This window comes from Hypomesus transpacificus, chromosome 19 (genome assembly GCF_021917145.1).
Source record: "Hypomesus transpacificus isolate Combined female chromosome 19, fHypTra1, whole genome shotgun sequence".
NCBI classification, from domain to species: Eukaryota; Metazoa; Chordata; class Actinopteri; order Osmeriformes; family Osmeridae; genus Hypomesus; species Hypomesus transpacificus.
Genome location: NC_061078.1, coordinates 14,595,534 through 14,608,101, shown reverse-complemented (window position 1 = coordinate 14,608,101; position 12,568 = coordinate 14,595,534). Strand labels below are relative to the sequence as shown.

Genomic DNA, 12,568 nt, shown 5'->3' with positions numbered 1-12,568 from the left:
ATCTCGGTAGCTCCTCTCCACTCCTACCCCACGCTGGTTTCTAAAAAAGAAACGCTAATATTGCTTTGAGGATGTGATATCATTGAACAAAGAGGGCAGGCAGCAGCCGAACTGGGTCTGTTGGGCCATGTCAATGTCAAGGCTGTAACCTCACTGACAGGTTGTCAGTTTGCAGTGCCTGTCCCCTCCTCCCCTCCCGCTCCTCCTGTTCCTCCTGCAGTAAAGCTGTGCCAGAGCTGATTTTCACACGACTTGATGGCCTTCGTTTCAATCTGTCGAAATTAGGACCTCTGGTATTTTTAGAAGATATCATCCAAGAGATGACCTTGTTGCGATAGTCGGTTGATGCGTGTAATGATATTTATCTTTATGTAGAACAGGTTCAATTTCACATCGGTCAATAGGTTCAATTTAACATGATAACATGGATTTTTGAGTTACATTGTTGTTGTAGTTTTTTACATCATTACAGGCCCAAGGTCAGAACTGTCTTGTGCCTGACCTCTATTGGATTGACGTGTCAGTGCTTACTGTGTCAATCTACCACCACTACCAGTCTTTCGCTGAGAATTCCTTAAGGCACACAAGATGATGCCAGACTAGGCTAGGAGCCCAGAGAGAGAGAGAGAGAGAGAGGGAGAGAGGGAGAGAGAGTGTGAGAGAGAGAGAGAGAGAGAGAGAGGGGGGGGGGGGGGGGGGGGGAGGAGAGAGAGAGACAGAGAGAGAGAGAGAGAGAGAGAGAGAGAGAGAGAGAGAGAGAGAGACCAGTTCCATAACCACTCACCAGCTTCTCTTCACTGACCTCAGTCTCAATTTAAGGCTTGCAACTAATTGGCCTAAATGGGCCAGAGCCTTAATTGATACCTTCAGCCACTTTGCTCGGGGCACAGTTAGTGGATTGGATATTGGTAAAAGAAGAAGAACAGATCTGACAAGAGGATGGACCATCCAGCCAGCCAGTCCATCTGGGCCAGTCACCTGTGAAGCCTGCTAATCGGAGCCAGTCAGATGCCGTTTTGGGACAGTTCTGTGTCGCCCGGCACGGCTCCACTAATTGGATGCGTGTGCCTGAGATCAGAGGCTGGTCCAGCAGTCTGCTGCTCCCTGGCTCGGGTGCCACATTTTGTCCAGTTAAGCCGCCCTGTTTTTTTTTTTCTTCTCTTCAGGGAGACGACAGCTCCAGAGATCAGACAGATGGTTTAATGAGCCTTTAGCTGGCCACCTCTCCTTCCTCTCCCCCCCCGCCTCCCCCTCCTTCCCGGTCGAGCTTCTCCTCTCGTCTCCCAGGAGCCAGGACGTGTCCCTGGCCCGCTGTGTGTGGAGATGCCCTCGGGCAGTGATCGCTGCTGATCAATACTGCTCCACTGCAGCCTGGAGGAGAGGGAAATCACTAGGTCAGCCTGATTGGGTCGATTTCTCCTTGGAGTTCACTGGAGCTGCTAACAGCGCCACATCCCATAACAAACTCTCTCTCTGTCTCTGTGTGTGTGTGTGTGTGTGTCCATGTGTGTGTGTGTGTCTCTGTGTGTGTGTGTGAGTGTGTGTCTCTGTGTGTGTGTGTTTGTAATTGCTATTGAAATTTCTATCTTGAAATTCGATCCCTTATGCTGATGAACCGTCACAAAAACAATATTTACAATAACGATCAAACAGTGCCATCCTTCAGATATTTACCCATTATGCTGATTTATCTTATTGCCTTCTCATCTTTGTTGATTTGTTGGCTGTAAAAAAAAAAGAAAAGAAGGCTTGAAGTATGATGGCTTTGCTAGGTGGACATGCATTCATAAAGATCTGCGCTCATCTGGTTTTGTGAATAGAGGTTTAACTGTCTTCCCCCATTAAAGACAAAACGTGTTTTATCTCTGGGTAGATTGTTGGGAAGTTATGGTAATGCTGCCCACACTGGTGGCCCCCTTACTCCCACAGGAGGACACTTCCATGAGGCTGCTCAGTGGATTGATTAACAGTCTTTAACAGAGCATTAGGGGGGATGGCTGATTCATGACTAACCGTCTCAGTGATCAAACTTGACAGTGCACGAGTTCACGAGCAGGCTGAGTTGTGTTTGAGCTCCTGTTAGCATACTGTCTGTCACACCCTGACAACCTGCTCAAGCCTCTCTCTCTGTGTGTCTGTGCCCCTACTGCAGGCTAGCACGCGCGCCAACGTCGCCTTGGCCACTCCTGGGCCGGCACCGGCGCCAGGAAAGTCGCCTGCGTCGTTCTACTCCTTCCCCGGGGCCAATCCCAGAAGACGCTCTCTACAGGACCCCAAACCAGTTGGTTAGTGCCAGTTAGCTAGTAACCTGCTATTAACAGTGTACTGAATACTATTAAAGACATTATATTTTAGATATGAAATGTATCTAAAGAAAAAGTGTATCTGAGGCTGTATGGAATCAACCCTGTATACAGTATTGTTGCGGCACAGTTTCCTCAGTAAACCCAGTATGGTGGACTCTCAGAAGGGATGGATATCCAGCTCCTGTTCTAGACAAAGACAGAGCTCGGGCTTGTTTTACTTGAAGTGACCTTGTTTATAAGAAGCCATTGATCTGTTTTCCCGAGCTCCCTGAACAAGCCTGCCCTGTCCAAGTCCCCGTGTTTACCCTGAACGATTAATGACTTATTTCAAAGCTGACTCTTTAAAGCTCGGCTAAAAAGATGTGATAGTGATAAGTGTAATGAATGGCTCAGCATGCAAGCAATAGATGGCTTTCTTTCCTTCTTTTTCGACGCGCTGCTATTTGACGACGTTGGTCTTCCCTCTCTCTCCATGTCAGGGAGTGTGTGGTGTGCTGTGTTTACCTCCCGCACAAACTCCTTCTTCTGCCTGAACCCGGTTTTATCTCTCCACAGATCCTCAACAAACAAAGAAAATTCGCAAGGTCCCTCCCGGCTTACCTTCATCTGTGAGTGAAGATCATTTCATCTGCCTGCTTCACGGCTCACAGAAATAGATCTCGCTCTGTGAGCGCACGCAAACACGTGCACAGAGGCACACACACAGGCACACACACTCACAGGCTACACACACACACAGGCACACACACTCACAGGCACACACACTCACAGACACACACACTCACAGGCACACTCGCACAGACAAAGGGAGCTGTTGACATCCCTGTCACACAAACTTAGTCGGGATTTGTGTTTGTTTTCGTGCGCTCTTCAAAGACGCCCTCGACATAGACACCAGCGGTGCTTACTGGATGTCTGAGGGAGGCCACAGACCAGCCGTGTTGTTCTTATGTTCATGTGCAAGTGTGTGTGTCGCAGCCCTACGTGTGTGTGTGTGTGTACATTGGGGGTGATTGATTTTGGGGGGCTGCCCTGTCACAGCGTGCCCTCCTCAAAGGCCCTCCTGAGGGAAGGGGCGCGGGGTAGCGGAGCTGTCAGAGCGCATCCCCAGCGCTGCTCTTTTGATGTTTAATTAGTCATTATGTAGCCAAACAGGAGGACAGACAGAGATTAATAGCAGCGAATCGGAGACATTTCCATGGGTAATAATCCCGGTGGAGCAGAAGACATTAGGATGCAGAGGAAGTGTGGAGCTCAGCTTGCCTCCGCCTGGGCCAGCCCTCGTTAATATGCAGGAATCACTAAAGTCAGATGTTCATTGTGAAAACTCTGGTGGATTTTCAAAGCTTCCGTTAAGCCTCGCTTTAACTCCTCAGCACCGGTACCAGAGAATGGCTTCTTGAAGAAACAGCAACTGGTTTGCAGAGATCCCCCCCCCCCCCCCTTTCGACGCTTTTGTGCGGAAGGAAGCATTCGTCGTCCGAGAACAAAACGGGGGCGTCTCGGAGGTTGGATTTGCGTTTTCGGGAGCCGCAATCATCGGGAGCCCGCCGCCGCCGCCGCACCTCTAGAATTGAACGTCGGCACAGGGCCGCGGCACATGAAAGGCACCGAGATGTGTTTTAGCTGAGATGTTTTTGTTTCTGGGAATCTGGGTCTGAATCCTACTTTTCAGGGGAGCAGAGGGAGGGAGGGGGGGGGGGGGAGTAGTCTAGGGCAGCATGGAGAAGAGCCTTGTCTTCCTCTTCTTAAGCACATGAACTATGGTGGTGTTTGGGGGGGGTAGGTGGAGGGGCGAGAGGAGGGGGGGCTCCAGAGAAGCAAAGAAAGATTGGTTGCCTTGCGGGGTACATCCCTTTGTTGTGTAAATGGATGCGGGGCTTTTATTTGTCAGTACTTAACACATGGGCGCAGGTGCACTTGCGTGACTCATAACGGCACAATCAAAGCAGCAGCACGGGCCCGGATGCAGAGAGTGGTGACAGACACCAGGAGGAAGTGCTGCCTCCTCTCTCTCTCTCTCTCTCTCGCTCTCTCTCTCTCTATATATATATATATATATCTGTCTCTCTCTGTCTCTCTCTCTGTCTCTCTCTCTCTCTCTCTCTCTCTCTCTCTCTCTCTCTCTCTCTCTCTCTCTCTCTCTCTATATATATATATATATATCTGTCTCTCTCTGTCTCTCTCTCTGTCTCTCTCTCTCTCTCTCTGGCTGGATCTCAGAGGAGAGAGAGGATCTCTTACTGGTTAGGTGTGTGCAGATACGGGGAAATGCTTGATGGTATTCCAATGCAGAGTGGGGTTATTTTTCTCATGTCTCCAGACAGGTTAAGGCTGGGCCAGGTTCTGGTGGTTGTGGTGGTGGTGGTGGTGGTGGGGGGGGGGGGGGGGGGGGGGGGGGGGGGTTTGGAGGGGAGGGGGTGCTGGTGGGAGGTGTCAGCAAGGCGGAGGAGGGGGTATGAGATGTAGGAGGGTGTCTGGGGGCAGCTTATAGGTGTTTAGAGGTTATAGATAGCGGCTATTAGGCAGGTTGTGGCAACTTGGTTGTGAGCGGGTGGGGCTGGGCTAGACGCAGGTGTGCGTGGGGCTGGTTCTGGAGCACACCCCGCGCCACATCCACACCACTGAACAGGCGGGCGGAGTGGTGGTGGTGGTGGGTGGTGGGGGGCTGTTCAGAGGTGTGGATGTGCACCTGGAGCGCTGGGTTGCCGGGGGCAGCTGTGCAACGAGCCTGCAGGTAGCTGGAAAGCAGGAATGCCACTGCAGATACCGCTGAAAGCTTTTGCATGTGTAAGCACCAGGCCTTCACCAGAGGCCTTGAATAGCTGCTTGATAAACAAAATGAACACAATGCTTCCTATCATTATTTCCCCTGCTGGGAATTGTCTCTTATGTATTTCTTTCCATTTCTTTTTTTCTTTTTCACTCTCCTCACCTAAAAATAGTCAAGAAGTTTGAGTCGGAGGAGGAGTGTGTTTAAATGCGATTCCGCCGTGTGTGTGTATACATGAAAGTTTATGTTTGAATCTAAATATTTATGGAGGCACATCCCCTGCGCATTAAAGGTTCCCCCTGCAGTATACACCCAGACGTAGGGCCTATCAGGAAGAGCCAGCTGGTGATTGCAAACATTCACATGTTTATAGACCTATTTCATTCTTTTTTTCATAACCCACTTTACAGTCCAAGGATTCCGGACGACTTTAGGAGTGTGTCTGCGTGTGTGCTTGCGTGTGTTTGTGTGTGCACGTGGGCCCTCGTACCGCATGTTTATTCCGATGCCAAATCAACTTCATCAGTCGGCTTGATAAGCAGCTTCTTAGCTTGATTAGCGCTTTTCTTTTCCCCCCTTTGAAGTCTAGATGAACCTAAGCCGTGCACACTGTTGAAACCGACGTGAGGATTAGCCGTCTCTCTCACGAGCTCAACAAACACGACGCCATGACGCGCCGCGGTAAAAAGCCGCGACGCGTCTCTCGGATAGGATCGACGCGTCGCCGCGGCTACAGCTGGTCCTGTGGGTTCTCGGGAGCGTTGTCCCTCAGCCTGTGGTTGAAGTGAAGGACCTGACGTGTCGTCGCCGGCTGGAGCAACCGCCGTGCGGCGGTGTAGAGGGGCGCTGGGCAGGGACGCTGTCGGCCAGCTGTGTGGGCACCTGGGCTGGGCCCTGTCTGACAGCAGGGAGACACGCCACTATGTGGCTCCTGGGGAAAAGCTGTATCTTGTAGATATTCATGCGTAGCTTACAGGGTATGGCTGGTGTGTGCGTGTGCGTGTGTAAATAGCCAGGGCTTTTTTTACGCACCCTTGTCAGAGGCTCAACGGCTTGACGTGACACTTCCTCCCTGGCTGTGGTGACGGTATGGCTGGAGGAGAGAAGAAAGTGGCGGGCGGGGGGGGGGGTGTAGAGAGGGGGGGTGGTCGTCTTCCTTTAGGGACATTTGCAAGCGAGAACCCTGGCTGTGAATGACAACAAAAAAAAGAAATCGTCATTTGCTTTTGACAGATCACTCCGACACCCTTGTTTCTGGGAGCTTTTACACTTAGTGGGAAGACAGGCTCTGGAGGAGAGGAAGTGGGCCACAGGGTGTGAGACCAACACACACAGTTTTTTTCCTTGCGGTGCAGTCGGGTGAATGACACGCAGAGGAGATCTTCGCCCTCTCCTCCTCTCCCTGTCTTACTCTCCCTCTCCTCACTCCACTCTCCTCTCATCCACTCTCTTTCTCCCTCCTTCTCCCTTTCCCCTCCTTTCTGTCACTGCTTGTGTGTGTGCGTGTGTGCGTGAGCTTCCTCCGCCATTGTCACCGTGTGGATGTTGCTTAGACAGCCACCTGCAGGCGGAGCAAGGAACTGCAGGCAGGAAACCCTCTCTCCTTTGTTTTGCCTTTGAACCACAGCAGGTCAGGACCTGGAGAAGGGCTCCTCTGGTGAATAGACGTGCCTGGGGATGAAACGAGTCAGCAAAGCCTTGTGCAAATACAGCAAAAGACACTCTCTTTGATGTGGTTCTTTCATCTAGGCTCTCTTGCATAGACTCCTATGATGTGTGCTCCAGTATTGTCTGTCATTTCACAGTCTCAGATGACTTGCTTAACCTCCACATCCATCCGTGTCCCACAACAAGCTTGCATGGGGAGGCTTCGGTGACAGTCTAGGTCTATCGACTTCTGAGTTTAACGTGAATAAAGGAAATGCTTTGTTCTTGAAGGGCACAGACCTTGTCGTTGTCATTTCCAGTCGTTGGCCATCATTCTTTTTTTGTGGTCGGTCAATAAACATATGCTTCTGGACTTTTACGTTTCTTTGTCAAATAGAAAGAAAGTGGGATTTTGCATTTGAAAACGCTGGAGGACATATCTGGAGTCTCCCTGTCCTTGCTGGTTCAAGCCCAGCTACCACCGCCGCTCAGTCCTGCAAGGTCAACCACCAGGGGGCAGTGTGTGAGGCCCTGGCCTGGTCTGGTGTGTGGAGGTGGGCGGATGAGCTCATCAGATGGCTGATTAGATAGATAAAGAACAGGTGTGATCCTGACCAGAGTCGTACCCATCTCCAGGACAACCCGGGTGTGTTCATCTCTGCTCGTTGAGGTTGACCACTGACGCAGAGAGACAGAGATGAAGGAGCGAGAAACACCAGCCAGAGCTCCCCTCCTGCTTTCATCTCCCGGGGGAGTAAAAGGAGTTCGAGAACAGAGAGCAGAAAATTAATGCGCAGATTAAAGTCATGACTCACATTCCGGGCCGGTTGTAAATGACTTCTGGCAGGCGTGCGTGAGGGCGCTGTGTTAAGCCAGGTGTGGAGAAGGCCTGGCAGCCACAGCAAGGGCCTCTGTCAACCATCAGCCCTAATTAGGTTAGGAGGCCCCCGCACGCTATTTTGGGCCCCCTGTCAGCCCGATGACTGTGCTGAGAGCACGGCAACTCGTGAAGATCACTCCAGGACACTGAGAGGATCCACTCCCAGTTGATTGGTTAAACGGTGGGGCGAATGGCATGGCTGAAGGCAAGAAGCAGGGTCGATCCCTTTGAGTGGATGGAGTGTTGTGTGATAGGCTGAGACGCTGGCACTCACACGCTACCTGACCCGACCGTAAGGGTGCTGTGGGGGTTGTGGGCATGAGGAGAGACTGAGGCCTAGTTTCACCTCCAGCCAAACACACCTGCCTTCTCCAGCCCTTCTAATGCTTACTGGAGTACAGGGCCCGCGTCAACAGATTAAAACACAAATCTTTTAGTTGGAACCTTCCTGTTGTTATTTGGTGATATTTGTGCATATGCATACATTTCTGAATGGGGGGTTGCTGAGATACTGGGACATTGGGGAGATTCCGTTTACACAGCTTTAGGACAACAAAGGGAGTTCAAATTTGAACAAAGTTGGGTGGAGCGTGGCTGGTCAGTCGTTAAAATCATATTTGGATGAGGAGAGTGGGTGTATTGGCCAGTAGTCACAGATAGGCAGGGTTGAACGGGGAACCGTTGCTCATTATCTTGTCTGTAGGTCGAAGATGCATTGCACAGTCTGAGCGACCTGCTGGGTGGGCAGGACGTTTGCGGGTGGGGTGTGACGTCATCCCAGGGAGCGAGGCCAGCTCATCCACGGCCGAGACAGGATTGCCATGCTATACATGCGTCGAGCGTGGCAGTTACACCGTAGGATGCGTGCTTGGGTGCGTGCATGTGTTTACCCAGAGCACACACACAACACAGAGAAAAAACCTGCTTCGTAAATAACTTTCTTTTTTTTTCTTGCACACCTCCATGCACCGCGCATGCAAAAGCGTTAGGGAAATAAGAGGAGCCGGAGGAAACTGGTGTGTCGCTCGACTTTCACCAACGTCTCAAACTGACGTCTGTGGCCTGTCTGGAACTGGAGCAGCCCGCCAATGAGGAAACACCGCCTGCTTCGTCAACGCTTTTCTTCTTGTAAATCATCCGCGCAATGTGGAGGGAATGTGTCGTTAAGACACGGTGGTGCCGTGCGTGGCTCTTCTGTGAACTCCTCCTGGGGGGGTGTTAAACTGAGATTAAGAGTCCCCTCTCTGCAAACCCCCCCCCCAACCCCCTCCTTTCCCACTCCCACTGTAAAAAGCCCAGCTTCACACAGGAAACAATCCCCGGGGCTCATGACCTCATGGTTCAAATCCATGTGTGAGCTCAGATGGGAGATGACCTCGGCGTGTGGATTTGCTCCATCTTCTTCCAACGCTCAAACAGGCCTTCTGGTAAGCAACTCTCGAGGCTTCTCTGAGAAGGGGTTCTGTGAGCAGGTGGATCGTTGGTCGAGGTGTGAGGTTGGTCAGTGAGCTAAAGGCTTGGCCTACTTGGAGTCAGTTTCAGATAGACTGTGCTAACCTGGTCCATCTAAAGGCTGACTGGTGTGGGGCAGAGTTTTCTGTAGAGCAGGGCTCAGAGTCAGGGCCCTCCAGTGGATCGCAAGGTCTTCTGCTTGCTTTAGGAAGGGATGAGCTACAGAGCTTACTTCTCTACCTCAGGACAACATAGCAGATCACTGATCGCTGAGGAGCTGTACTGAGTAGTAGTAGTTCTTAGATGTTATCAAATAATGTATGTGGGTCTACTACAAAGAAACCAGTTAGAAGGATGATGACGATATGGCTCTTTAAGGCCATTTACATACAGTATGCTGGCTTTGTGAACAACACATGGATGCTTTACGACCAATTTGGTGTCCATCTCTCTTCTCCTCATTTTCTTTGAGCTTTCATGTTGTTTTTTTCTCAGCCCGGTCCTCTGTGACTCGGCTCGTTTTTTGGATCCTTCAAACACACTTCTATCATGGCAATTTTCCTTAAAGCATCAACTTGAAACGGTTCCAGATATAAAGTGGTACCAGCATGTAGACCCACTGCCTTGGAAGAGTTTAAAAGAATCTCAAAGAAGAAAGAGGGAATAAATAATAATTAGTACCAAAGGAAAAACATAATAAAACTGTAGTTTTCTCTGGAAAAACGGGGCCTTTCATCTTTTTTATAACAATAGTGCTCTGAATGAGTCCACAGACTTGTGTTTGGTCCAGGAAGCGGGGCCAGTGGCAGACATGAAAGGCTCCATGGAGTCTGGGTGGAGTGGATTTAAAGTGTCTCTGTATGGTACCAGGGTCAGAAATCTCTCCTCTGCTCTGCTGGCCTCTTCTCCATTTCCTCCCTCCCTCCCATCGGTGAGTTCTCAGTTCTCCCCTTTCCTCTCATCTCTTCTGTGAGGCTGGTTGTCTCCTGGTCTTTGTTACCCGGGGCTGTAAGAACTAGTCCATCCCAGTCCTGTTGCCTGGCTTCGCAGCCTAGTCTCTTGCAGCTGTCGCAAACTGTCTGTTTACAGGTCAGAACCACACTGAAGTATTTTTCCCCCCGACAACATACAGTCTCATGTCGGTGGTCACACTGAACGTCAGCCGTAACGTAAACGTTCTATGGAAACACTGACAGGGCATGTACACTTTGGCTCAGATGTGGTAGGACATCATCGTTCCCCTCCTTCCCCTCTTCTCCTCCACCGTCTCCCTCTTCTCATTTTCCCTCTCTCTCTCTCTCTCTCTCTCTCTCTCTCTCTCTCTCTCTCTCTCCTCTCTCTCTCTCTCTCTCTCTCTCTGAATCCACTCTCACATTTGTTTTCTGTTCCACTGCCCTCCTTTTATCTTCGTACTCCCTCTCATCCTTCCCTTCCCCTCGCTCTATTCCTCTCTCTCTCTCTCTCTCTGTCTTTCTTTCTCTCGTCTCTCCTCTCTCTCTCTCTCTCTCTCTCTCTCTCTCTCTCTCTCTCTCTCTCTCATCTGTCTCTCTCTCTGTCTCTCTCTCTGTCTTTCTCTCTCTGTCTCTCTCTCTGTCTCTCTCTCTCTGTCTCTCTCTCTCTGTCCTCTCTCTCTCTGTCTCTCTCTCTCTGTCTCTCTCATTTCGCTATCCTATGTTTTATTATTTTAAAAATTACCAAATCAGACTTCCTATCAGAGTCATCTTGTTCTATACTCTCTCTGCTCCGAGTGACCGCTGTCCCAGGTGAATGCTAATTACACATTTGTTGATTGTGGGAACAGGTTAATGCTCTTGCCAGATGGCAGCTTAAAAAGAGAAACCCTATCCGTGAGTTTAACCTCACCAATCTTAGACTAATTAAATCATTAAAAAAACAAAAGCTGAACCCATCCAGGATTAGAACCTGTGGTGGAGACCATTGTTACAAACACTTTATTTACGTACACGCCATTTGTTTGCTTTTGAAGGAATCCAAATGAACGATATCCTGCCTAAAAGCAAATGGTTTAGTTCCAGTTCGTTGGTGTTCCCCTGCAGAAAATCTCTCTTTTTTTTGCTCAGAGACATTTCTCTCTCTCTCTCTCTCTCTCTCTCTCTCTCCTCTCTCTCTCTCTCTCTCTCTCTCTCTCTCTCTCTCTTCTCTCTCTCTCTCTCTCTCTCTCTCTCTCTCTCTCTCTCTCTCTCTCTCTCTCTCTCTCTATCTCTCTCTCTCTTTGTCTCTCTCTCCTCCTTTCTCTCTCTCTCTCTCTCTCTCTCTCTCTATCTCTCTGTCTCTTTGTCTCTCTCTCTCTCTCTCTCTGAATCCACTCTCACATTTGTTTTTCTGTTCCACACTGCCTTCCCCTTTATCTTCATACTCCCTCTCCTCCTTCCCTCCCCCTCGCTCTATTCCTCTTTGCCTCAGCACTTATGAGGCTTAAAGGGAAGAACCATATCTGCCCCTCCCCTACTCAGAGACACCCCCTAACACAGGGTAGAATGGTTCAGTCCTGCTTTGCATAAGTTCCCTCTGAGTAGATCCATGTGTGGAGGGCCAGGACTGGAAGAATTAGTCCCCTTTGAGCGGGTTGGATGTATGTCTAGGGAGCAGGCTTGAAACAGTACACTTGCTTGAGCCATCACTGCATTTGCAGAAGCTATCATGTATTGCGCCTACCCTGTCCCTGGAATGGGAAACAACTCCTTAATGTATTACTACAACGGGAAATCGGTGAGTACTCAGTTCTCTCTGTTGCAGTCTGAGTGTGTGTGTGCGTGTGTGCTTGTCTGTGGGTGCGCTGTGTGCTTGTCTGTGGGTGCGCTGTGTGCTTGTGAGTGTGTGTGCGTGTGTCTGCACGCAGGCTAGAGAGAGAGCGACAGAAAGTGGGATTGTGATCAGCCTGGGTAGAGAGTTGTAGAGCGTCTTGCATGGTTCTACTTTCTCTGTGTGCGCGCGTGTCTTGTAGTTCTCCAGAGCTGTAACTGTAATTACTGCTGTGAGTCAGAACAATTAATTTATTTTCATGCCCACCTCAAATGTAGGACTGTAATGTCAGGATTTCTACTTTCAGCAGGTATATTTGATCAAAGTCAGTCCCATATTTAGCACTCCCCCTGTCAAATTGAAAAATAGTAATAGGAGTTCTGGCTCAGGTCTCCCTTTCATTTAAATCCATATATGATATAAGGTTAAATTAAGTTTTTCTTAGACAGGTTGAATCAGTATGACAGACAGAACAAACTTGTTTTTGAAGCACTGCATTTATTTGTACTGGCTGGTTGGTTCAACACTGAGACTAGCTTGATATAATAACAAGTGGGAGTCTGGGAATGATTAAGAGAGAGTGGCTGCCTGTTGAGGTTTGACTTTCCTGTTTGCAGATTGCGGTCCAAGCACCAGCGTTGCTGTTATTCCATCTGTTTTTAATCACATCTGCATTCTTGACTCTGCTCTAATGTGATTCCTGGACTTCTCAGAAAGACACTCTTTGGTTTTTAGGTTCTCTTTCAA

The 12,568-nt window shown here is 49.7% G+C and overlaps 1 protein-coding gene across 4 annotated transcripts in view; it reads left to right on the top strand.

The window, feature by feature from the left end:
* Positions 1–12,568, top strand: part of tcf12 (transcription factor 12) — a 76,898-nt gene that overhangs the window by 40,587 nt on the left and 23,743 nt on the right. For 3 of the 4 annotated variants that reach the window (XM_047042784.1, XM_047042782.1, XM_047042787.1), the window contains exons 7-8: positions 2,153–2,285; positions 2,862–2,914. In XM_047042784.1, the coding sequence (XP_046898740.1) occupies positions 2,153–2,285; positions 2,862–2,914 (186 nt within the window). Of the gene's footprint in view, positions 1–2,152; positions 2,286–2,861; positions 2,915–11,521; positions 11,789–12,568 lie in introns of those variants that run through there. The other variant, XM_047042786.1, reaches the window with a different exon arrangement.